Source organism: Carettochelys insculpta, chromosome 18, assembly GCF_033958435.1.
Source record: "Carettochelys insculpta isolate YL-2023 chromosome 18, ASM3395843v1, whole genome shotgun sequence".
NCBI lineage: Eukaryota > Metazoa > Chordata > Testudines > Carettochelyidae > Carettochelys > Carettochelys insculpta.
In genome coordinates, this window is record NC_134154.1 from 21,287,238 (window position 1) to 21,314,015 (window position 26,778).

The 26,778-nt window shown below is 40.9% G+C and overlaps 1 protein-coding gene across 1 annotated transcript in view; it reads left to right on the forward strand.

Annotated features, from left to right (window-relative positions):
• Positions 1–26,778, forward strand: part of SLC15A4 (solute carrier family 15 member 4) — a 66,949-nt gene that overhangs the window by 6,829 nt on the left and 33,342 nt on the right. Inside the window, exons 2-6 of the mRNA XM_075012920.1 lie at positions 4,779–5,074; positions 9,039–9,207; positions 12,194–12,271; positions 18,921–19,089; positions 25,251–25,406. Of these exons, the coding sequence (XP_074869021.1) occupies positions 4,779–5,074; positions 9,039–9,207; positions 12,194–12,271; positions 18,921–19,089; positions 25,251–25,406 (868 nt within the window). The remainder of the gene's footprint in view (positions 1–4,778; positions 5,075–9,038; positions 9,208–12,193; positions 12,272–18,920; positions 19,090–25,250; positions 25,407–26,778) is intronic.

Consider the following 26,778-nt stretch of genomic DNA (forward strand, 5'->3'; position numbering starts at 1 on the left):
TTGTTTGATTTAACAAAGCAAACAACTGGGTGCTGGAAAGAGCACTAGTGTGCATGAGAAGTGCTGATCCTACTCTTCCAGCTGTTTCATAGGGTTTTGCAGTTGTGCAAGCTACTTTGATCTGTTACCTCATGTGACTTCAAGATGTCAAGGGCAGGGCTTGTACCTTAGTGATGGATTTTTAAAGAAAACACTGCTACAAGAGCTGTTGTCAGTGATTCAGCAAGTGGCCATCTTCCTTCTAACTCACTGCTAAGCTAATATCCAATCATATTGAGGGCAGCTGTTCTACTGTAGATACTGTGTGATATACAAAACTTAACAGTTGTCTTCATCTAATGTTGAAATTAAAGGTCTGATGATGGTTGATGTAAAGTCTCTGCATTCTGTCTGCCTAAAATTTTGTCGTCATTGTGGTTAGGCAAAGTATTGGCTTCCTACCCTGTTCCCATGAGTGCGTCTCTCTTACACTGATCCCTCACTTAATACTTGACTCTCACTCAGTATATCTCAATATACTCCTACAGCCTGATTGTGAGCTGTTGATTACGTTTTAACTTTCTACCCACTTATTCGCTCACCTTACAGTAGCTGCATCTCTAGGCTACTTTTCCCTAGTTTGTCTGTGAAGGTCAGGTGAGACATTATCAAAAGCCTTACTGAAGTCAAGTTATACCACATCATCTGCTCCCCCCATGCCCCAAAGGCTATCTATGTGTGAAACCTTTTAATAATCCCCATTTCTACTTCCTGTGTACCCATGAAGCATTCTTGTAAGTATAGGTAAGAGGCCCTCTATACCTGTGCAACTCATATGCTAGCACTGTCCTGCTGCAGGTGTTACAGAATTTAATTAAAACATTGGTGCTGTTATGGCATTGCACAGATGAAATTGAGCAGAGTGAGCTAACTCATTTTTCTGCTTTGGTGAATGAAAATAATAGGACTGTGAAAAATGTAAGCTTCCTTCAGAGTTGTGCCAAATACTTGGTACTTAATAAAGATCCTTTTGCAACTCTCTAGTACCAGATCTCGGTAAAATTTAGTATCTATAGTGATGGCAGAAGAAAGGTTAGATTTGCCTAAAATAACTAAATAAAATTATTTTAGTATATTCATTCCCGTTTTTTATGGGAAGAAGGGTTCTTTTGAACATGGGGTGCACTTTTGAAAGAGCTGTGTCTACACTGCTTTTTCTTCTTTCAGAAGAAGCTCTCCTGAAGCATATGCAAAGGAGGCACCAGATATGTAAATCTGCACCTCATTTTCATGTTCGATTTCCCTCATTTGCATGCCTCTTTCGAAAAAGGAATGCAAGTGTAGACACAGCCGTATTGTATATCTAATCTGTTAAGGAACCAGTGCTATATTTTTGAAATTGTATTGAATACTTAACTGTGCTGTATTTTCTGTAGCTGATGAATTCTTTTCTGTCCGTTTGCTGTAACTGCTTTATTCAACAAGTAGGTTTAATATGGTTTTGGCAGATGAACCTGCTTTGTCTAAGGAAATGGTAAACCTCCTTCATCGTGCGCTGTTACAGCATGGGGACTGACTGGCTAGGCAGCAGGTGTGCAGAAAAGAACCTGGGGATTCCATTCGACAAGAAGCTGAATATGAGTCAACAGAGTGCCTTTGTTGCCAATAAAGCTAGTGGTATATTGAGCTACATTAGTAGGAGCATTGCCAACGGATCGAGAGGAGTGATTAGTCTCTCTCCAGCACAGGTGAGGCCACATCAGGAGTATTGCATTCAGTTTTCATGCCTCTCCCTCCGCCCCCTAAAAGAAATGATGTGGACAGTTGGAGAGAGACCAGCAGAGGGTAATAAAAATGATCAGGAAGCTGTGGCGAGGGAACTGGGCTTATTTAGTTTTCTGAAGAGAAGGCCCGGGGGGCTGGAGTGGGGAGGAGATTGCACAGCAGCCTTCAACTACCTGAAGGTGGGTTCCAAAGAGGATGGAGCCAGGCTGCCCTCAGTGGTGGCACGTGATGCAACAAGAAGCAATGGTCTCAAGTTTCCGTGGGTAAGATCTCGGTTGGTTATTAGGAAAAAAACTATTTTCCTAGGTGGGTGGTGAAGAACTGGAATGAGAAGTCTATGGAGGTTGTGGAATCTCCATCTATAGAGGTTTTCAAGGCAAGTCTTGTCAAAGCTGTGGCTGGAGTAATTTAGTTGGAGTTGGTGCTGCTTTGAGCAGGGGATTGGACTAGATGACCTCCTACCAACCCTAATATTCTGTGATCATGGAGAGAGATCCATTTCTATTAATGAATCTGGCTTTTTTCCAGTACGCACACTTTCTTTTTCCATTTTCAGACTGAGTTTGTTTCCCCTTTTCTCATTTGACAATGTGACAGATTTAGCTTGTTGTGTGGAGTGGCATGTAGTAGGGGTAGAAGAACTGACAATATGGAGTGAGAGAGTTGAGATTGCAAAGGGAAAAGGAAATTCTCTGCCAGAAACTTGCCTACTTTGACGCAAGATGGGAGGTTATTTTTGAATACGAGTGGTGTACCGTTCATTACCATTTAACTGGCATATATGCCATTTTGATTTTAAAAAGAAAAGTTGATATGAAACAACACTGAAAGTGGAACTAGTGCCAGTAAAGTCGTCAACTGGTGGCATCTGTCCTGAAGCCTGAAATTGCTGGTTTTAAGCTCTATATCTATTAGCCTATAGAATATGTGCTCAGATGCTTAACAGTGCTGGTAGTTATATATAGCAGAAACAGGTGCTTCATACTTCTTAGGGTTTTTTTTTTCTATTTGCATATTGTCTGTCTGTCGCTCTCATTATTGTAAGAACTAAAGGTCCCTCAAGGAGAGTGGTATGCATGTGTTTGATGGGAATAAGACCCAGGAACCTCAATGGTAAAATTGAGTCTTACTCATTCTTGGGTCTGTTACGAAGCATAATACCTTGGCAGTGGCAAGGTATTCCTGCCCTCTCTGACCTAATGTATCTGGTGGCTCATGACCTACCCTTCTTTCTCTCTTGTGTCAAGTCCTTGTCTAAACAAGCAAAATTGGGACTCCTAATTGTCCATTGAAGGTAGAAAAGCTGGAAGCTTTGACTGCAGCTTTGTGTAAGTTGGGTTTTCTAGCACTAAATCTACCTCAGTTATATTAGCACTACAGCTTCCTTTATTGCTGCAAATAGAGAGAGCCATAGAAATAGAGTATGGGTCTCCCTTTTCATCATAAACTTGATGCTTGATTGAGTGGGAATCGTGGTCATACCTGTAAAGCTTCCTTGTCTGTGTAACCTTTCTCCAGTTTCTATGGTAAGTAAACCTTTGATTGCATGCATCCTCTGCCACTTCCATCCCCTGTCTTGTATGGAGACACCTTCTCTTTGAGAGAGTTATCATTTGAAGAAAAAACAGAAAATGCAAGGAGCTTGCAGGGTCCACACAGCTTCTTTGACTAATGTTTGCACCTACTCTCACAGCAGTTCAATCAAATAGTATAATCAAGATTTTAAAAGATACTTTTTCCACTGCTTTGGATATATAGTGCTGTACCAGCAAGATAACTTCTTTCCTTCAGAAAAAATTGGGGTTTCCCAGCCATAGGTGGGGTTTCAGATGGAGATCATATCATAACATGTACTTCCAGTTAAATGAGAAGGGAAACTTTTGAACCTCAGTCATAAGACATTTAATTACACTAAGTTGGTACATGATGCTGATTGGTTACTGGCAATGAGTTAGTTTTGAGGCAAAGGGTGCTGACTTGAGTGTTGAAACTCCAAAGTTATGTGGTGGTATAGAGTCTGTTGAAGAATAGCTAACTCATTAAGTGAAGATTTGTGTTTTCAAATTTTAAGTTACTGTAAACTGCATCCTTTCCTGAGTTACACAAAGCTCTTAAGCCTTAACTGGAAGCAGTGATTCTTTATAGTATTTAGTATAGAATACAGAGCACTTGGAGGAATTGCACCAGAGAAAAATAGCATAAACTTATGATGTTTGTCACATGACTGTTGAGATATTGAGTTAAAGCTGCCGGCAGAAGAATGACTTATGTTCAACTTTTACTTCTTACAAGAGGAATATATATATTGTGCTCAGTTTGGCAGGAATATATATATTGGTGGTAAAGATAAATCTCTGGAAACCTAAACTCGTTTTACTAAAAAAAAAAAAAAAAAAAGGGGGGGGGGCAGAGGTTATCTTCTGTATGTGGAGTTAGAATATAGTAGCAATAGGAATACTATTTAAATGTAAAATTTGCGCCTTATTCTTTCAGTGTTGAGCAACTTACAGTTAAGCCTCTTTTTCCCTATAACTACAGACCACTTTTTTTGGAAACACAGTTGAAATCTTTGCAGCTGACCTTTGCAATATTTGAGACCAGAGAAGTTAGTAAATGTGTGTTATTTTTCAAATACATGATCAAATTTTCCAGTAACTTACAACTGCCTGATCAGTGTGTAAACATTATTTTGAATCCTACAGGGATGCAGAGTTGTCAGACAAACTTTTTATTTTAGGAAGTCATGTTTTGAAATGTACCATAACCCAGGGTGTTACTTCTGCAACAGTAGTGGCTGTCCTATGAATGTAGTAACTTTGTTGGAGGGCCAGTGATGTTTTGGAGAACACAGTATTGTGTGACTTAATTAAATACCATATTGAGGCTGTCACACTCTAGTCATTTTAGTATTAAACCTAACTTTGAGTATGTTTTATAGTTTAACTGAATTCTAATAAGCAGGCCACAGTCCTATCAAAAAGCTAATTACTTGTTTATTTTTCAATTTGTTCCAGGTCAAAGACCGAGGTCCAGAAGCCACAAGAAGATTTTTTAATTGGTTTTATTGGAGCATTAATTTGGGAGCTATTGTCTCCCTGGGAGGCATTGCATACATTCAACAAAATGTCAGCTTTGTTATTGGATATATTATCCCAACAGTTTGCATTGGAATTTCATTCATGGTATTTTTGTGTGGTCAAAGTTTCTTCATCACAAAGCCACCTGATGGCAGTGCCTTCACAGACATGTTTAAGATTCTGGCATACTCTTGCTGCTCACGAAAGAGGTCCAGGGATCATCGAACTAATAGGTTTGTAAAGAACACTTCAATACAGGCTTAACTCACTTGAAATTTAAGCTACGGTCTCCAGCGACTTTGCTTAATGATTTTAGGACTGTCTGCTTTATATTCTAGTCTAGTCTAGATCATTTTAGACTTTAACTTTAGATCTTTTGAGTGCTTGGGCACGTGTCCTTATAAGCAGTATGTACTTTTTGCAACTAGTCCATGTGTACAGCAAAATTCAGATTTGCTGTTCTTCCACCACAACATTTTGTGTGTGGTTCCTTTCCTTTCTGGAATGGTTTATACTATAGTTTAGGCTTTATCTTCTGTAGAAAAGCTGCAGTGACACCACCATAGTGCTTTAGTGTAAACACTCACTACAGCATCAAGAGGGGTTGTCCCTTCACTGTAGTTAATCCACCTTAACAAAAAATGGTTGGCAGGCTGACGAGAGAATTCTTACATCTGCCTAGAGGCTGGGTTGGCTTAACTGTCACTTGGGATATGAATTTTTCACCCCATGAAGAATATAGCTAGGGTTAACCTAATTTTTATAGGTAGACCTGTCCTTTGGGTTGACCTAGCTATGTCATGAAAAAGGTTGGTGATCTTCATCACCCTAGTTAGACTGACCTAGTCTTTGTTGGCGATATGGTAAGGTCAGTAGAAGGCCACAAGCTCATGCCTGTCTGTGAGGTGGATTTACCTCTGTTAGTTTGGGGGGGCGGGACTTTTTTAGATACAGGAAGCTTCTGCTTTGTAGTATACAGTTGCAGCATTGTAGCTATGACATTGTAGCATAGATATACCCCATGAATCTACCCACACCTCAGACTCTGCTAAGTTTTTGCTAAATCCCATTTTTTTTTAAACAGAGCTCTAAACTACATTTTTTTTTTTCTTCTTTGCACTTTGCATGGGCACATCTTGATTTAAAACAGTTTTTATTTGCCTTCTTATCCTAACGGACTTGATGAGGCAACTGAGCTGTATAACAATTTTCTGATGGTTTCATAGAGCTGCTGTCTTTCCTACAATAAGAGGTCCTCATGAAATAGTGGCTTCAGCTATCTGCTGTTAGTTGATAAAGGGTTTCAGGTGCCTCATACACTACAGAATGTTAGGTTTTCACTTAGGCTGTGTCTACACGGGCATAAATCTTCGAAATAGCCATATTTCAATGATTACTAATGAGGCACCACATTGAATATTCAGCACCTCATTAGCATTAGGACGCTTCCGGCTGTGCCGCTTTCAAAAGCGCGCAGCTTGGCGCAGCTACATGGGGGTCCTTTTTGAAAGGACCTACACCTTTCGAAATCCCCTTATTCCGATCAGTGAGCGGGATAAGGGGATTTCAAAAGGTGCGGGGTCCTTTCGAAAAGGACCCCCGTGTAGCTGTGCTGAGCTGCGCGCTTTCGAAAGCAACGCTCTCAAAGCACTGTGGCTGGAAGCGTCCTAATGCTAATGAGGTGCTGAACATTCAGTTCAGCGCCTCATTAGTAATCTTCGAAATGGCCTTTAGCATGGCTATTTCGAAGATTTGTGCCGGTGTAGACACACCCTTAGTCAAGTGTGTAAGTCAGATTAACTTACTTTCTGATGTTGTAAATAAACCAAGTTCATAGAATCATAGAACAATAGAGCTGGAAAAGACCTAAAAAAGCTATCAAGTCCAGCCCACTGCTCTAAGCAGGACCAAACCCATCAAGTCAGCCCCGCCAGGGCTTTGTTGAGGCGAGACTTAAACACCTCCAGGGATGGAGACTCCACTACTTCCCTGAGTAGACCATTCCAATGCTTCACCACCCTTCTAGTGAAAAAGTTTTTCCTAATGTTCAACCTGAACCTTTCCAACCGCAACTTGAGACCATTGTTCCGTGTTCTGCCATATGTGACCTCTGTGACCAGCCTCTCTCCAGCCTCCCTTCAGTAAGTTGAAGGCTGTTATCAAGTCCCCACTCAGTCTTCTCTTCTGCAGAGTAAACAGTCCTAATTCCTTCAACCTTTCTTCATAGGTCATATGTTCCAGCCATCTAATTATTATGGTCGCCCTCCGCTGGACCCTCTCCAGTGTATCCACCTCCTTCCTATAAATTGGGGGCCAGAACTGGATGCAGTATTCCAGATGTGGCCTCACCAAAGCCGAATAAAGAGGAATAATGACTTCTCTGGATCTACTGGCAACGCTCCTCTTGATGCAACCTAATATGCCATTAGCTTTCTTGGCTACAACGGCACACTGTTGACTCATGTCCACCTTCTCGTCCACTACAAATCCCAGGTCCTTTTCTGCAAAACTACCACCAACCCACTCGGACCCCAGCCTGTAACAATGCTTGGGATTCTTCTGGCCCAAGTGCAGGACTCTGCACTTGTCCTTATTGAACCTCATCAGGTTTCTTGCAGCCCAGTCTTCCAATTTGTCTAAGTCACTCTGGACCCTATCCCTACCCTCCAGCGTATCTACCTCTCCCCCTAGCTTAGTGTCATCCGCAAACTTGCTGAGGGTGCAATCCAATCCCTCATCCAGGTCATTGATAAATATGTTGAACAGAACAGGACCCAGAACCGAACCTTGGGGCACTCCACTAGAAACTGACCACCATCCTGACATCGAGCCGTTGATCACTACCCTCTGGGCCTGACCTTCTAGCCAGCTTTCTATCCATCTTGCCGTCCATTTATCCAATCCACATTCCTTTAACTTGCTGACAAGAATATTGTGGGAGACCGTATCAAAAGCTTTGCTAAAGTCAAGATAAATCACATCCATTGATTTTCCCCTATGCACAGAGCCAGTTGTCTCATTGTAGAAACTAATCAGATTGGTCAGGCATGACTTGCCCTTCATGCATCCATGCTGACTATTCCTGATCACTCTCCCCTCCTCCAAGTGCCTCAAAATGACTTCCCTAGGGAGCCCCTCCATGACTTTTCCAGGGACTGATGTAAGACTGACCGGCCTATAGTTCCCTGGATCGTCCTTCTTCCCTTTTTTTAAAGATGAGCACTACCTTTTTCCAATTATCCGGGATCTCTCCCGACCTCCACGATTTTTCAAAGAAAATGGCCAAGGGCTCGTCAACAACATACGCCAACTCTCTCAGAACCCTAGGATGAATTAGGTCCAGGCCCATGGATTTATGTACATTTAGCTTTTTTAGATAGCTCCTAACCTGTTCTTTCCTCACCAAAGGCTGTCCACCTTCATCCCACGATGCATCACTTATTGCATTAGTCCGGGAGCTGTCTTTGTCTGTGAAGACAGAAGCAAAGAAAGCATTAAGTACTTCAGCTTTCCCTACATCATCTGGGTTACCTCCCTCATCCAGTAGGGGCCCCCCACCCTCTCTGATCACCTCTTCTTGGTAACATGCCTGTAGAAACTTTTCTTGTTTATCTTTCACATTCCTTGCGAGTTGCAATTCCAGTTGCGCTTTCGCCTTCCTGATAACTGCCCTTCATTCTTGAGCTATACGTTTATACCCCTCCCTAGACATCTGTCCCGGTTTCCACTTTTTGTAAGCTCCCTTTTTGTGCCTAAGTTTTCCGAGGATTTCCCCATTAAGCCACTCTGGTCTCCTACCATATTCACTTCTCTTGCTGCGCATCGGGACAGTTTCTTTCTGCGCCTTCAATAGGGCTTCCTTAAAATCCTGCCAGTTTTCCTGGACTCCTTTTCCCTTCATGGTAGCATCCCAGGGGATTCTCCCCATCAGTTCCCACTTTCAAATGTTGCAATTTTTAATAGTTATGCGCAATGGATGAAGGAAGATTATAATAGTTATAGTAAACTTTTATAATGAATATTTAGTTTAATTTGTTCCATTTACCCACTTCTGATCCACTTTGACTAACATGTTTTTTCTTCTGTATCTGGAAGTAGTTCCTAATTCTGAAATACACAAGGCATTTTTAACATGAAAAGGCAGCACAGAGTTGTCGTTGAGTTTTTTTAACTAATTTTATTCTTCATTTTCAAAAGTGAAACTCAGGCAGGACTCCAGCAGCCTCGTAAGCAAAGCCTGTTCGAAATGGCAAAGATGTCCCATGGAGGGCCATTTAGAGAAGATAAAGTGGAAGATGTGAAAGCCCTTGTCAAAATTATCCCTGTCTTTTTGGCTCTGATACCTTACTGGACAGTGTATTTCCAGGTGAGTGATTCCAAGGAAACATAGAGATCATAACTTTACATTCTCAACACTGGAACTGAAAGCACAATAGGTGCTATCATTAGATCACCTCTTTGCTTCTAGATTGTAAAACTTCATTTCTCTCTGCAAAGTGCCCTAAAACTGTCAACTTGGAAGGAACATGTTTAAAAAAAAAAATGGGGAAAATGTTCCCTAAGCTTTTTGTTAAATAGAATAGTTCAGCAATGTCCGTGCCTAAAATTCTGAGAGGCCTCATTTTATTATGAACTTATGACTTTTATGTAATACACACAAATTAGAGTTAGGGTTTACCCCATACTAGTTTTCAGAGGTGTATGTTTGTTTGCACAGTGTAACTAAAATTATGTAACAAGCCAGTGCGTAGTAATGACAATGTTTGCTGGCTCATTGGCTCTTAAAACAAAATGGTCCTGGAGAGAAGGGAGGTAGTTCGCCCACATGTTCAAGTATCTAAATATAAATTGCTATGTGATGTCCTTCACAAATGTAAAATTCCCTCTGAAATTGAGGGATGAATAAATGGTCTAAATGGATATTAATGCTTTCCAAACAGGTATTTTCATCTCATAATTAAAGTAAAGAGCTAATGTTCTTTTCAGCATTAAACTTTCCTTTTCCAATTTACTTTGTCGGTGAGAACAGGTTTGTCAAGTCACTTTTCACTTTGGCTATGTTTACACTACAGAGATTTTTTAAAAAAAGTTCTTCGGGAAGATCTCTTCCAAGAAAACCTCCTTTTGAAAGAGCAGGTCCACACACAGAAAAGCTTATTAAAAGCTTGATCTGCTATTTCAATAGCTAGTATCCAGACAGCCCCTGCTTTTTTCAAAAGAATAGGTCAAGATGGAAAAATCCAGTGCCATGAGGCCTGCTATTTTGAAAAAAGGGCCTGCAGAGTCACACACGTTTGTTTGCTTTTTAAACATGCTTTCAAAAGAATGCGCTTTTCCTGATCTGAGAGAGGAAGAGGGGTTCTGGAAGAAGAGCTGCATTCTTTCAGCTGTGGATTGATAGAGCGTATTTTCTGTGTAGATGCTCTGAATGTTCTTTCAAAAAAGGGATGGATTGTCTGAAAGAACTTGCTAGTGTAGATGCAGCCTTCGTTTCTTTTGCATTGCCAGGATGCTACAGAGCTTAGGTTGCAAACACTTTCGAGGGCTGTTTAGAGCTTTAAAACCATTTAAAGAAATGTGGTAAATACTAATTTTTTGAATGGTTTTGTTCCTAATAGCCACTAAATGCATGCCCTTGCATGTTGCACTGTTAAATTTCACTCAATTTCTATTACACAAAGGTCTGGATGATCTTGAAATTGAAATGAGACGTAACAAGAATGTTTGCTATATTCTGTTGGAAGTGACAGAGAAAGAGATCTAGCTGGCTTGGTTGATCACAGGATGACTATGAGCTGCCTGTGTGATGCAACCATGGGGGAAAAATGCTAATGCAATTCTAGAATGTGTCAGGAGGTATTTCCAGTAGAAATGGGGAAGTGGTAGTATTTTACAGCATCTGGAATACTGTGTGCAATTCTGGTTTCCCATGGCTGAGAATGATGTGTTCAAACTGGAATAAGTGCACCATGCAGAGAAGGGCTGCTAGGATGGTCAGAAGAATGGAGAACTAACCTTATGAGAGCAGACTCAAAGAGCTTGTTTAGCTTGACAAAACAAAGGGGAAATGTGATTGCTCTCTGTAAACACGTCAGTGGGATAAATACCAGGAAGGGAGAGGAGTTATTTAAATTATACACTAGTGTTGACATGAAAGTGGATATCACTGGCAATCAACAAGTTTAAGGTTGAGGTTTCTAACGATCAGATAAGTGAATTTCTGGAATCAGACTTCCAAGCAGAGCAGTGGGGGGGGCAGAAAACATAAGCTGGATTCAAGACTAAATTTGATACCCTTATGGAGGGAATGATATAAGATTTGTTACATACCACTGTAGGAATTTGTAGCTGCTAGTAGCACATATTCCCAAGAGCTGGTGATTGGATACTAGATGGGGAGCGCTCTGGGCTGCTACAGGAATTCTTTCCCAGGTGCGTGTCTGAGCCAAGCTGATGGTCCAGTGTAACAAGTGATGATATGGATACTAATTGCTTTTGTTGGGTTAAAATGTGGTTTGTTGGGAAGTTTGGCTGTAGTATCACTTTTTCAGTACAAGACTGAAATTTGTGCTAGCTCAGGATCTATTTGAGGTCCAAAAGGAGTCATCTACTGGGTCAAATGGGAAGAGAGCCTTGGGGCTTTGCCTTATGCTATAGCATGGGTCGCCAGTCATGTGCAGGTTGAAGTACAAGTTCAGCCTCCCTGCCCCTGCATGCCAGGCCACAGATTTCATGCCGAGCCCCTGTAATGAGCTGCCATGAGCCTGGGCTGCCAGCTTACCAGCCCAAACTCCCTGGCTGCTGCTGCCCGCCACCCCTCTTGCCTCCAGACCAGCTGTGGATGTCCTGTCCTGGACTCCTGCCGCTGGTCTGGCTGGCCACTTCTCCTCCCAGCCCTGGGACTCTCTGGTCCTGCAAGATCCATGGTCCTGCTGGATGACATGTTACCAAATGAGAGAATGCTGGATTTAGAAGTTTTGACCTATAGTGTAAATTATGGATTCTCTGTAACTAGAAATCTTTAAATAATGAGTTGGAGACCACAAAGGAACTCAGCCAGAGGTTATAGATCTATTATAGAAATGGATAGGTTCTGTGGCCTGCGTTTTGCAGGGTATCAGGCAAGGTTATCAAAATGGTCCCTACCTGCCTGAGTCTAATAGCTTATACTTTCACAAAACTTTAGTTTTGGGTCTGAAGAGATGTGGCAAGGTGTCTTGGAATATCTTGTTTTGAACAGCTGTTTAGCACATTGAATGCAACCTGTGTGAGTCACTGACGTTGATGGTAGTGTTTCAGTTCAGAGTATGACATATCAAGTAACAATGTCATTTAATTTTTCTTATTGTTAGATGCAGACTACATATGTTTTGCAGAGTCTTCATCTGAAAATCCCTGAAATTTCAAATGCCACTACCCATATTCATACAGTAAGTTGGGAAAAATCTGGGAGGTGTTTTATTGTTGTTTGTTTTAACTTGTTTTGTTCAGTTGAAACTCCCTGAGCCATGCTAATGATCCAGTGCAACGAGCGATGATAATGAACGCTAAAATGCTTTTGCTGGGGGTTAAATGAACTCTGCAAGAAAGCTTCATTGTAGTGTCGATTTTCTAGTACAAAACTGAAATTTGTATTTTCTAAAGTTAAGTAATAGAATTATAATTTTATGTAACTACAGTTGACTTTTAATAACTTAAATATAGGCATTAGTTAATGTTACACACTTTTTTGTTCATTCAAGCATATTTCAAAGCTAAATTTTCATGATAGTTGCAGTCCTTATCTACATATAAGTTCCAATAAAGTAATTGAGGAATTGACTACAGTAATCCTTCGTTCATCTTAAATTAAACAAACATAAGTCAGTTGGAATCATGCAGATGTAAAATGTGAGAGCTGTATCTGTGGTTACTATCTTAAGGCCCAAGTTTTGCTCTTGAATGCATGAAGGTAGCTGCCACTGAATCACTGGGGGTGAATCTATACAGGAACTAACTTCAAAGTTAGGCACTTGTAGCCAGACAAAGTCTCCCCCTTAGAAGCCAGCTTGCTTGCTGCCCCCCCCCCACCGAGGAGCACACAGGGCACAGTAGGTCCCTGCTCTAACAGTAAAAAACTGGGTTGCTTAGGACCAAGGGAATCCGTCAGCCTGTCTTGGCTGCTTGCAGCGATGAGCTCTCTGCTCTTGTAGTTTTAAACTTGGATGATAACAAGGGCATAGTTGGTACCTCACCGCACATTACCCGGCCACCGGCTAACAGCACTACTTCAAAGTAGCCAGCAGAGAATCTACACACATTTTCCCTTACTTGAAAGTTAACTTCGAATTAGGGAGTCCAACTTCGAAGTCCTTACTCCATTACTTGGAAAGGAGTAGTGCCCTAGTTTGAAGTTTAAGTTCGAAGTAGGGTGTGTGTAGACACTCAGCTTCGAAGTTGCTTACTTTGAAGTTGTACTTCGAAGTAAGCAACTTCAAAGTTATTTTTGTAGTGTAGACAGAGACTGGGAGTCTCCATGTTCCTTGGTGGAAAATGTGGCCCTTAGAGGAGGTCTTTAAATAAACAGAAGTGGGAGCAGTCATGCTAAAAGTGAATCACAGGTCATCTATACTGCAGTTAAAAGCCCACAGCTGGCCTGTGCCAGCTGTCTTGGGCTTTTTGGGTTTGGGCTGTGGGGCTGCTTAATCACAATATAGACATCTGGGGTTGGACCCGAGTTCTGGGGCCCCCCCCACCTCTGAGTCCTACAGCTTCAGCTCCAGCCCAAGCCCAAGCCCAAACATCCACATTGCAATTAAGCAGCCACTTACTCAGGTCAGTTGGGACAATTGCAGGTTCGTAATTTCTGTGCACTCATATCTTCAGTTATATTAGCATTTTATCTTGATCAGTAATTGCGGGTAACATGGATAATCTAGCATGTTGAAGGAAGGTGTCTAACCTGAAGTGATTAATAAAACACACTTTTTGTGTAAAATGGAAAGAATTATCAGTATAAATTAATTACAAGGCTTTCTAAATATGCCTTTTAAAATTAAATTGCTGGCATAAATTCAGTAATATGAATGCCAAAATTGCTTTCACTGTTTTTATTCATAAATGCAAATATAAAATGAGTGTACTGTAAACTACGTGAGTAAAATCAAACTAATATTAGAATTTGAAAAACCACATTTGTGTTTTGATCTTCTAAGTCTGAAGCAATGGTTAGTAAAATTAGATGCATCAGTTCAACTTTTTATCAGCCTATATCTTCTGATTGCCTGGCTTAGACAGTTAACATGTTAAATGGAAAATGTTCTGAGGCATCTGCGTGCTGAAAGGGGTAGAATCAACTTATATTTCAAGTAAATTTCCTCAGCTATGGAAATCATCTAATATATTAGTAACTATATGTTACTAATGTGTTAGATGATTAAAAGTGAAGTCATTTTTAAAATTCTATTCACTAATTTTCTGCTGCTTATTTTTTAAAAAGATCTCTTAAGTTGAATAGTAACAGAGAGAAAACTGTGCTAGTCTGTATACTATCAAAACAAAAAAGCAATCAAGTAGCACTCTAAAGACTAACAAAATAATTTATTAGTTGAGCTTTTGTGGGACAGACCCACTTCTTCAGACCATAGCCATACCAGAACAGACTCAATATTTAAGGCACAGAGAACCAAAAGCAGTAATCAAGGTGGACAAATCAGGAAAAAAACCTTTCTCTTAAATTGAGTACTGAAAGTCATTGAGTCAATTTCCTTTCCAGGTTTTTGGTGCTGCAGTGTTTGAGTTTCAGCTAGTGGAGGGGAGTATTAATTCTCAAAATTCTGATAAAATATATTCATCTTAAAAGATTTCTAATTGTTCCAGGGTTTGCTAAATTTAGATTTAGCATGAACAAATGTTTTGAGTCAAATTTGAGCTGTCCATTTAAATAGAGTACAGTTCTCTTTAACTTTACCACTGATCCCTGGTAGTTGTCAACAAGTTTTACTTTTATTCTTACCATGAGAACCTTCTTGCCTTTTATTAATTAATGCTTATATTTGTGTAGCAGTCTCAGAGTTTTTTTTTTTTCCAAATATTAATTAAGCCTGACAACTGTCACATTTTGAGGTTCCTGATGGCTAGGCTGAACAAAATAATAGTTTTCCTCTAACTTAACTACAATTTAATGAAACAGATCTATGCCTGCGTCTAATATAGGGAGGTTAATGAAGTGTGGACAGGTTGCTACAGAGCATTGTCTTTTTAAACAAAGCACAGTTTGATACTTCTGTTTATGCCCCTAAATAATATTATGCATGAAAATTACGAAAAATAGTGTGTTCAGACCCCTAGCCTATTGGCTGTAGAGGTGCACTGTAACTTCAAATATACTGCAAGTATGCATGTTTCTGCTTTGGGAATAAATTTTATCAGTCAAACCTATTCTAGCCTTTGGCTCCTTTATTTATTTGTCTATTTTTGGTAAGTGAAAAGTTAGGTAAAGAAATAAATTGGTTCAAATAATCAGGGAAGACTATTACTAACTTTAATTGAAAAAGTTTTAAAATGCCACTCATGCCATATGACCGTTTACGTAAATAGTATACAATTTGAGGCATGAATAGTGGAACAATCATCCTTATATCCAGCTTTATATTTTAAATGGGTTTTCTAACAGCCAATATAATAGTAAATGTCAGTTCTCTTTTATGCAATGCTTCTAGCGTAGCACTTCTGCAGCTATAATCTAAAAACTTAAATAACTCTTAGTGTATGTTTTAAAATCATCTAAAAGTAGATCTGTGGTTTTATCACTTCCTATTTGGGTCATGTGAAAGGCATCATCATGCAACACTATATTTCTGAAAATGTGTGCATGTGCTGTCACTTTTAAACTTAACAGACTGGCTCTTAACCATCAGAATATGATGAGTTGTAGTAGTTGATTAAAAAGATCAGTTGAGTCATGTCTCATCAGATCTATATTTTTCTGTGAAAGTTGTATGCATCTTTTTCTATGTAATCATTACAGCATTTGTCTCAAGTAAACAGGACTGTGTACACAGTTTCTTGGTATTGAAACAGTAGAATATGTAAAAATATACAGATGCTCTCAAAATGCCCACTCCTAATAAGTAGAAGTGGGAAGCGATGAGTCTCTGAAGAACTTGTGATTGAATTTGGTGGGGGGGAAGAAAAGCAGCGCTCTGGACTCTTGTTCATTCTATTCTCCTTTACTAACTTCAGTAATGCCAGAAAATGTCCTACATTTTTTTTTTTTAATTTTCCTCAAGTTCTGTGAGAGAGTAAAGTCAGTTTTGTTACACACATTTTGGGGCTGGGGAAGGATTCAGCTGTGCGAAATTTTTGCTGAATGGGGTAGATTGAATTAAATCAGTAATTTTAAGCCACTGATTTTAATTTTGATTTAAATAAGCATGAAACCACAGCTTGAATTTCAGACGTGTTTTGCATTTGTTTGTATCGCTTATTTTCCAAAGAGAAGTTGTTTCTCATAATTTGGTAACCATTAATACACATTGTTTTGCAATTAAAGTAGCCTTTATGCTACATTCAGCACCTTTTGCTAAGCAGGAGGATGTATGGTATCTGCATATATCTGTTTAAGCAATTATACATTTTAACTTTCATTGATTGTTGCAAAATGCATCATTCACTGTTTCTAATAATACTAAATTTTTTACTTATGATGTGTGTACAGCATCTACATGTACATTTTAATTGAATCTGAATTACCATCCAAAACCAGCGTTTTAAATGTTTGTTTGTTGTTAAATAAAGTTTCCTTAAAAGTGATGCATATATTAAAAAAGTCAATGCATTACAATGTTTTGCATTTAAAGTATGCTCTAAATTTTCATTTGGACTTTACTGATTGTAGCAGTGCAATTTTATAGGTTGAATATTTCTAAAGCTATTTTTGAAGTTGCATAATAGTTTCCTTTAGTGCATAATGGAATATCTTAGTTTGCCCATTTAGAGCCAGGTCTAAATATTTTAAAACTTGAGAGAGTGGGAATCTCGTTGTGAATTACTGAATCCTCAAAGTTAGGATAAATGAATCATGCAGACTTTGTTCATTTGACGGGTTTAACTTCATCTTAATTATTTTGTATTATATCCAAAATACTTTCTACTATGCTGTGACAACTATGAAGAGTCACAATCTGAATGGAGGTGCTACAGCACCTGGCTACTAAATATTTTTCATGACTAGAAGTAGTTGATTAATAGGAAATATAAACCTCTAGCCAGACTCAAGAACATATCTTTGGAAGCAAAATAAACAAGCCAGGAATTTTTGATTGCATTAAGTCACTTTCTACCATAAATGCCATTAAAATTGTCTTTGGTATTATAGACACATCTTGATGTATTTGTTTAAATAATATATAAGTGTTTGTTTACCAGACATGAGTGGCACAATCAATAATTCAACACAGGTGTTCTATGATTGATGAATCTTAATGACATGAAAGGTCTCTCAAGATAATGAATTTTCTATAAAGCGCATTCCAAGACACATGCAGAAAACAAATGTTAAGATGAAGCTAATCCTCCTCTCTCATAAGGAGGCAGCACTGCTCATAGCGTTCTGTCAGTAATTCATTTTTTGTTTGATTCAGTGATGTTTCTGATAAGTCTAGTTCTGTCAGCCCTCTGAAAATCGTTGTAGTGGTGTTTAGCAGTGATGTCACAATCCACTAACTCCAACAGAAATTCATTGATGCTGAATGCTCAGGTGGCGTGGGGCCTGTAGATAGCAGCTGCGTAGAGCAAGAGGGGTTTACTCTCCCCACATCTGTGCGTAGTAGCTGGAACCCCTTGCCAACTAATGTGACGGGGCAGCTGGATGAAATCTGACTGGTGTTATGTGTGGACTTCTGTTCCCCATCCAGGCTCCCTGTTGTGGAACCTGTGTCCTTTGGAGAGCTGAATGGATACAGAGACCAGGTGCAGCAGGAACCTGTGTGCCTGTTGCAGCCTCAGTCAAATTGGGAACACTCACTCTTCCATCGTGAGGGAGCTCCAGGACTAAGCCACCTACCTATGGTTAATACCCACTGCCCTGTGTTAATGACAGAGGTGATTGAGCCTGCATGCTGTGACCTGTGTGGACTCCTCCCAGTCCAAAGGGTCATTCCTTCAGTAATTTGGCTCAGTCCTTAAATAGCATTTTTCTGTGCTTGCAACCTCATGCAGTCTTCCTCACTTTAAGCATTGCTCATGGTGCTCAGATTTGGATTGGGTTTAGGTGCCATGATTCATGTGTGGTAAAATCTCTAATCAGCCTCTTCCCTAAAATGTTTTTACCAGCCCCCTTTAATTAGGGTCTTAAATGTTTGAGATTTTTTGCATGAGAGTGCCTGCCAATTGTATTACTATGCATCGGGGTGGTTTTAAAGGTATGAAAAGATTTATTTTGTGGAACTCCTGTTTCAGTTTTATCTGCAAATGACCACCAATCTAATTAGCTGAGGTACTCCTTTTGATAACATTCCGACTCTGCCCAAACGTACAACCATTCTGTGTCTTCACTTTCAAAGCAGAACTCCCATTTACTTATGGATCAGGTGACTTTTGGACAGGGTTTCTTCATATTCATGCTTTGCCATCTTTCCCTTTTCCTTGGTGTTCTGCTGTCTGCACTACTAGGTTTAGCAGAAGGAACTGAGGTGATTGGGGCTGTTATCTTGGTTCTGAACATTGGATGGTGTCACGAGGATGCCTTTGCCTTTCTGAAAATCTCCCAAAGCTCGACACAGATGATTGTGAGTTCCAGAAGCTGGAGCATGCAGTGGCAACCCTCTTACTTTGGAGAGGAAACATCCTTAAAGTTTTAAGGCAGAAGAGTTGTGAAAACCAAGTAAAACGTGAACAGCTAAGCTAAGAAAATTAAATTTAATGTAGTGTTGCGAAAAGGACTGAAAGATCTTATTTTAATGTGAGTCTGTAATGTGACAAATACTTTAGTTGCTCTCAGGTTTCCAGTATTGCATGAAAATATGCTGTTTTTAAAGAAAAGTACAAAACAGGTGGTAATAAAATGTGGCTGAATTAACCAATCTACTTTGTTCTCAGTTTCCTGCAGCTTGGTTGACTATGTTCGATGCAGTGCTTATTCTCATCCTAATACCCTTAAAGGATAAACTGGTAGACCCCATTCTGAAAAGGAATGGCTTGCTCCCATCATCTCTGAAGAGGATTGCTGTTGGAATGTTCTTTGTGATGTGCTCTGCATTTGCAGCAGGTAAGAAGGCAACTTTAGATATACATTTGATTAATTTCTGCAGAGTTCTGTTACTAGTGTCTGAAACAGGGGAGGACAGTTTTTGTTGAGGGGGTGGGGGGCACACTCCAAAATTGGAGAAGTGTTCAAGGGTTGCATTCTTCCATGATTCTAGTGGTGGAGGTGCAGAGTCTGGGATGGAGGTTGGGTGCAGAAGGGAGCTTGGGACAGGGGATAGGGTTGCAGGAGAAGGTATGGGTTCAGGAGAGGGTGAAGGGTCCGAAAAGAGGGTTTTGACCTGGCCAGGGGTGCAGGGATGAGGGTTGTGACCTGGGGAAGGGCGATGGTTGCAGAGGGTTTAGGTTACATGGGATGGGTATACATAAGGTTGGGAGATGGGGAACGGGGGCTTTGGTGCCAGGTACAGACTCTGGATAGGAGGCACTTACCAGCAGCCCAGCAGGTCTGTCACACAGGCTCCCTGCTTTCCATGCCCCCACAGCCTGCTCATGATGGCTGGCTGCGGGGGCCATGTTCTTCTCTAAGTGCTGCAAGCCGGGTGGGGGGTGGTTGGCAGAGCTGAAGCTTCAAGTGCTTCCTGACCTGCAAATAGGCTGGAGTGTGAAATGTGCTAGAGGAGAGCAGCTCGCAAAGCCTTGGCTCTACCCCAACCTCACTCCCCTCAGAGCATCACATGGCCCCTGCAGCTGGCCATTCTGAGCAGTATGCAGGGGCAGGACACGCAGGGAGCCTGCCCCAGATTTCTGCTGGGCTGTTGTCCCTGATTAGCAGTTCCTTATTAACAATTTCAGGGGTGGAGGATTTGCCTTCTCTGATAAGCTATAAAGGTCAGGCTTACTGAAAAAGTAGCAGAAAGAGCTGTTTTTATCATTGTTGACCATATTATGTCACTGATAGCTTGTTTGGGCTCACAGCTGGTGATCAGGTTGCAAAATATTCCACTTCATTAAATAAATGCAAGATTCTAATTCTGTTTTTTAAATATGAAGGAAGCCCCAAAGCAAAGTCACCTGATCCTTTAAATAATCGCGTTACTTAAAAGTTAAGCACAGGAAAAACAAGGTTCTGTTTTAAAAAAAAAAAAATGAAAATCGATTTGTCTTTAATAAAGTTTGATTTTTCAAATAATAAACTTGAAACTGTTTAGAAGTGGTTTGTATTTAGCAGAAGTAATAAAATTGCCATCTTGCTGAGCAAGACTTTGCTCCTACTTCAGCTTTTTTCCTCCATCTTAATGTTCCCTAATATTTGGAATTACTGTAGTGTAAAATAGCTTAGCTGTAGCATGAAAGGAAAAAGATGGCATTGATGTTCAAACCATAAATCATCTGCTTATGAGGATGATTTAAAGTTGTTAAGCACTGCTGATGTGGAACTGAACATCTCTGAGCAATGCTTCTTAGAACTTATACCCTTCACCCAATATCACTATAATGAACATGTTGATAAAACATTATAGTATTTAAATAAATTAATCTCAGCATTTGTAATCTTCTGTAGTTTCGAGAGAGGGACACTTCATTGGGCTATCAAGGTTTGTCGCAGTGAGGTAAGGTAATTACCTAATTAGGCAAAGGTCATTTTTGTATGTGGGCGAGTAAAGTTCTGACTGTAGAAGTCATTCAGACTTAAAATAGAACTATTTCTCTAACGCTATGGCACATAAGAATGCTTGGGTGGAGCTCCACTTTGCCAATACGGGTGTGACAGTGTCAGAAATGTTGAATGTTAGCCCCATAAATAGAACTTGCTGGCTCAGAATTTTTACTGATGACTTCTAACCACAAGTCATGCACCCACCACTACTGAAACAGAAGCACTCAGAAATAAAGTAATGGAACTGCAGTCTGGTGTCATGTTTGGAAGTCTAAACATTTTCAGATGACTTAGTTTTCAGGATTCATATGTCGTACAGAAATATGATACCTGCCTAAAACAACTGTTTCCCTCAGCTGATGACCAGTGGTGTGGTGTGGGTGGTGGTTTTTTGGTTCATTGAGCTGTGCAAAACTAATTTGAAGCCTGGTGGAGAAACTCAATCTTGATATCTGGTTGGAGGCAGCTAGCATTCTAAGATGTGAGAACCCAAGTCAGATGATTCCTGGGGCTGAAATTGATGCAGATTTGCTCCCACTAGTCTTCAGACCAATTCATCGAGTGTTTCATCTTTATAGGGCAGATTAATGGCATTTATAAAAAAAATTGTAATTTGACTCAAATTGAAGCATGTATATCAGATCATTTTGTTAGACAAAAATCTTGATGACAATGTGGGATACTATGAGTATGCCAATATCTTAATCTGCAGTCTTGAAAGTAACTTAGCTTGTGTCTTATTTTTATTTTTAATATATTTGCCAAACTGGCAGTACTTTTGAACATGTTAGGCTGCCTGTTAGATTGTTTAGATTATTTTTAAAACCTTTGTAAATTTGAGTGAATACAATTGATTAGATTTAATGAACATCTGCTCTGTTTACTTCATGCATTTTATTGCAAGTTCTTAGCAGCATTATTTAAGGTTATTCAGCTGGAAAATCAACTTCATTTAGAGATTCTAAACAATTACAGCAAGATGTAACCTTAAAGTTTTAATACTTGAATTCTAAACTTGTCTTATAATTTGTCACATTCAAGTACAGTGCAGCAAAGAATCAATAGAGTCTAGCTTTTAAATCTTCAGGTTTGAAGCTAAATTTATGGAAGGCTAAACTGAAGATGATGGTTCAAAAATAGTAGGCAATTTCAGCACATGGCTAGCAGAAGAGAGTATACATTGGCTATGTCTACACTAGAAAAATACCTGTGAAGTTGCTTACTTGTAAGCAACTTCGATCAACTTCGAAGATGAGTGTCTACACACACCCTACTTTGCAGTTAAACTTCAAAGTAGGGCACTACTCCATTCCCATTGAAGTTGGGCTCAACGTAAAGGAACATGTGTAGACCCTCTGCTGGCTCCTTTGAAGAAGTGCCTAACTTTGAAGTTAGTTCCTGGTGTAGACGCACCCATAAAGTATCACCGTTACATCGCTGCTGTAACTCTTAAGAGTAAACAAGCTTGTCAAGACAACCTCAGCACTGGGTCACCGGAGAAAGCTGGATTTGCTATAATTTACAACTAAAGCAGCATGGCTGCAGCTATCCTAGACATACCCTCAGTTTTCCAAGCCTGGACTTTTCGTTTCAGTTTCAAGTTGATGCAATGACTTCTCATTAACTCTCATGGTCCACTGTTGTCTCTTCCTGACTGGACAGTGGATGGGCACTTGAAGTTAGTTTCTTGTATGTAACTGGCTCTGCCGGAGCTTTTCTTTTGCTATGAGTTCTAATTGAAATTGTAGTGCTGCTTATGAGAATACTGTACAGTATATGTCTCTTCATGACCATGGTCTGTATACATATCTTAGGGGGCCATCAAGTTCACAACATTACAGCCTTTCATAAAATATCTTATTTGGAATATTTTTGTACACTATAACATTGCAAACAACCAGTTGATCCAATTGCTTATTCTTTTTCCCTTAGGGTATCTGGGATGCTGCTGTGGTAGCAGCAGCAGCCAGCAATCCCAGGCCCTTTTAAGTTGCTGGGTCCTGGGGCATCTTGTACTCCTCCTTCTCACCTTCCATCCCCCCCAGCAATCCTCTTCTTAACTAACATTAATAATAATAACTTGTGCTAGGAGACGAGAGGCTTTCCACACTTCTGTAGAGCAAATCACTTAATGCAGACATAAGTATGCTTGAACCTTTTGGCTTGCTTCCAGCACTCAAGCCTCAGCACAGCTGTTGCACAACAGGGAAGTACAGAATTACCTTTAATCTGAAACTGTATGCCTGTGAGTTCTAGAATTTCCTTGCTCAGTTTTGACACCACATTGAAGCTGTCAAAACAAGAGCAGAGGTTCCTCCCTGCCCCCCAACTTGGGCTGATGTCATATATGTGATTTATCCAGGACTCTGCATTATAGCACATGTGCACCTGTTTATTATCTGCTTTTTGTCTGGCTCAGATAAAAGTGAGAAAATTAAACCACTGTGTTTAGTCATTTAAACATGTTGTGTCAGCAATGCTTTTTAAATGGTGTGTTGTAGATATTGAAATGCTTTATTATTATACTGCTGGTCTGGTTCTTGCGTATAAGGTCAGATCTTGTTCTTCTAACCTAAATAGAGTTAATTCCTTAGCTACACTTGTTTGGAAACCTGTCTGTACAACCTGAGTGCTTCAGGAAGCTAGCATTAGTTGTTCAGAAAGTGCTGCCCTTCCTTTCGAATCAACAATGAGCTAATGTATTCCATTGATTGAGTTGTGGGCTTTGTGGTCTTGATAATTGGAAGTGTATTCTTTTGGCTGAGACATAATATAGGTGTGGAATAGTACCAGAAAGATAGCAGTGCTAGTCTGTATACTATCCGTGCTAGTCTAGAGGGGCTAGTCTGCCCCTCTACTCTCTGATTTGCTCACCTTGATGATATTTTTCTGATTTGTCAACCTGGATTACTATTTTTGTTTCTCTGTGCCTTAAATATTGAGTCTGTTCTGGTATGGCTATGATCTGAAGAAGTGGGTCTGTCCCACGAAAGCTCATCACCTAATAAATTATTTTGTTAGTCTTTTAAAGTGCTACTGGACTGCTTTTTTTTTTTTAAATAGAAAGCGTGGGTGGGGGTGGGTGGGGGTGCGTTTAAAAAACATTTCCTCCTGGGCAACAGAGTGATGTCATCCTGCAAATGCATCTCTCTGCTGCCTGGGAGTAAAGGTGGGGAGAGGGGCCAGGGCAGGCCATGCGGTCCCTTGAGCAGGCTTCTCTACCTGCCACAGGTCCTGGGACTCACCAGCAGAGGAGCTGGGAGCAGTCATTACCAGGCCATGGTAAGGAGGAAAAGTGCTGCTCAGAGCTGAGCTCTGGCTGCCACTACAGACACCCCATCTCTAGGCTGGGCAGCAGGACATGGCTCCCGTTAGTGTTTGCACACACACCTCGACTGTGAGCGAGCCCGCCTATGTATTCTGCTGGGGAGGGAAGGCGCCTCTCAGAGCCAAGCTCCAGCTGCCACTATTGACAAGGGAACTGCACCCTGCTGCTTGACCCGGAGATGGGGGCAGTCAGTAGCAGCAGCTGGACCTCAGCTCTGAGCAGTAGCTTCTCTCCTTGCCAGGATATGGCAGCAGCCCAGCTCCACCACTCCTCTCTTACTGCTCCCCCAACCCCCTGGAGCCACACGCGGCAACCTCCCCCAAGCCTTTCTGGGCAGCAGATAGACCAGGGCAGGGAGAGGGGCCACTGTAGGCCCCAGGAAGACCAAGTCTGGTCGTGCAGCTCCCCAGTCCCCCAAAGAAGATAAGGAGCTTGGGGAGCATAGCGAGCTGGCGGTGCAGCCCCCTAATGTTTGTTAAAGACCCCCAAGCATTCTTTTTAACACTATACCTCACTGCAGTCTGGCTAAACTGTTCACTACCTACTGACATTTCCTCTACGGTTTCATTTGAATAAGATTTAGTTTCTGCTGTAATGTGTCCTATTATGTTGATGAGCACCGTTAAGCAGTCGTTGCATTTCACATGCTTCAGGACAATGAAAATCAAGACTTAACGTGATTTCTATGTATAATATAACTTGTAAATCAGTGTATAAAGAGCTTTGGCTTTCTGTGTGATGATAGGCTGTAAATAAATGTAAGTGATAACAGTAAACCATTATGGAAAAGGTAAGCGGCATTTGTGTAGCATTGATTGTTTTAAAAAGTAAAACATTCACTGATGTGCTATTTTCATGCTAGCAGATGCAATAATTCAACTTTGCAAAGGAGTAGTTTTCAGAAATGAGATTACAGGTTTTTAAAAAATATGCTTGAATCAGCTGGCTGTGTAAGCTAGTCCACCTGAAAGTGAGGTAAAAGAATTTTGTCAGTCATAATTGTACATAAGAATAGAAATGTGTTATCCTTTTGGCAGAGGAACTGGATTTTCTGAAGTAGTGATCACAAAAGTAGATTATGTAATGCTTGATTTGTGAATATTATGAAGTACTAATTCCTGGTACATAAAATTTTGTTATGTGATTCAGGTAATCATGCCATGAAGTAATTGGATCCTGATTTAGTTCTAGGTATAAAAGTAGCTTTTGAACCTGAGGATTTTTTTCCTCCTTTTAGGAATTTTGGAAGGCAACAGACTGAATATTGTAAAGGATAAAACAATTATTCAGACTATTGGACGTGTTACATATTATGCTGCTGATTTGCCAGTATGGTGGCAGATTCCTCAATATGTACTGATTGGATTCAGTGAAATATTTGCAAGCATAGCAGGTAAGTTTTTAAAATATCAAGTGTTCGTGTAACTTTTGTCTGTTTCTAATCATTTTCCTAATACACGTAATCTTAACCTAAAAGGTGCATAGTAAATTTAAGGGAAGAGAGCTAAATTCTTGTAACTTACAATGAGTCACAAGGTTAGCAGATTGCTTTTAATTATTTAGATATTTACCAGGTAGATTAAGTGACCAGTTGTCATATAATTAATGCACACTAGGGTACTTTTGTTCCTCTGAAGAACTAATATAAAGAATCTTATTTAATCTCAAATTCATCAGGTAACAGCAAATAACAGGTTGTTGATTTTGAACTTAATAGAAATGGAAATGAAATAATTAAGAAGCTGGGTGTTTAAAGCCTCTTTCCCCCCACCCCACCCCGACGATGTTGCTCGGCTCTTTGACTGAAGTGATGTTTTTGAAAATAAATAAATGAAAAATGTGTGTGCTGCAATTATAGTATTTTTTTTTTTGAGAATGAAGAGAAATTAAGGCTGGAATGAGGAGGGACGGGGGTAGGCAGCTTAGGGCAGAGAGTTGGTGTGGGCTCAAGGCAGGGGATCAGGGTGTAGAAATTAGAACAAGGGTCTCAGGGCAGGGGACTGGGAGGCTAAGGGGGGGCCCAGTCCCCCCCCCCATGGTGATGAGGGAGACACTGCTAGGGCAGCAGCTCCTCCCAGGGGCCCAGGGCCTGTGTTTCCCATCCAGCAACTCCTCGTGGGAGGGAGCTGCTGGCGCTGCGTGCTTGTCAGGTGGGGGCTGAGGCTTGGTCCTGTCCTCCAGCTGTCCCGCCTCTGCCCTGGCAATGCTTTGGAGACTGCACTCTTTATCCTGCAGCCTGTTTGGGGTGCTCCAGGGGCTGACCCTCCAACCCCAGTGTCCCCTGAGATCTGTAGGCTCTCAGGGGGAGGGGAACAACCAGGCTCTGGGAACTGACATTCTCTTCCACAGACCACCCCCAGCTGTGGCCTGTAGGCTGTTGAAATGGGGGCAAGGTTTTGGGGAGCTCCCCCATCTCTGCAACCTGCAGGCAGTTTGCAGAGAGGCCAAGGTCCAAGATGTCTCCCTCTAGCTGCCCCCACGACTTGCAGACTGTCCTGGGGTTGGGGGGCAGGCTCCATGGGGCTGCTCCCCTCCAGCAGCCTCCTGCACTGTGCAGGCTGTTTGAGTAGGTCCAGGCTTTGGGTGGCTGCCTTTCCTCCAGTTGGCCTCCCATGGTTTGCAGGCTGTCGGGATGGGTGAGAGCAGACTTCAGCGGGATGATTCCCTTCAGCTCCCGACCACAGTCTGTGCTGTTTGGGTAGTGTAAGTTCTGGGGTCTGCTCCTGGCCTCCAGCGCCCCCTCCTGTAGCCTGCAGGCTGTATCG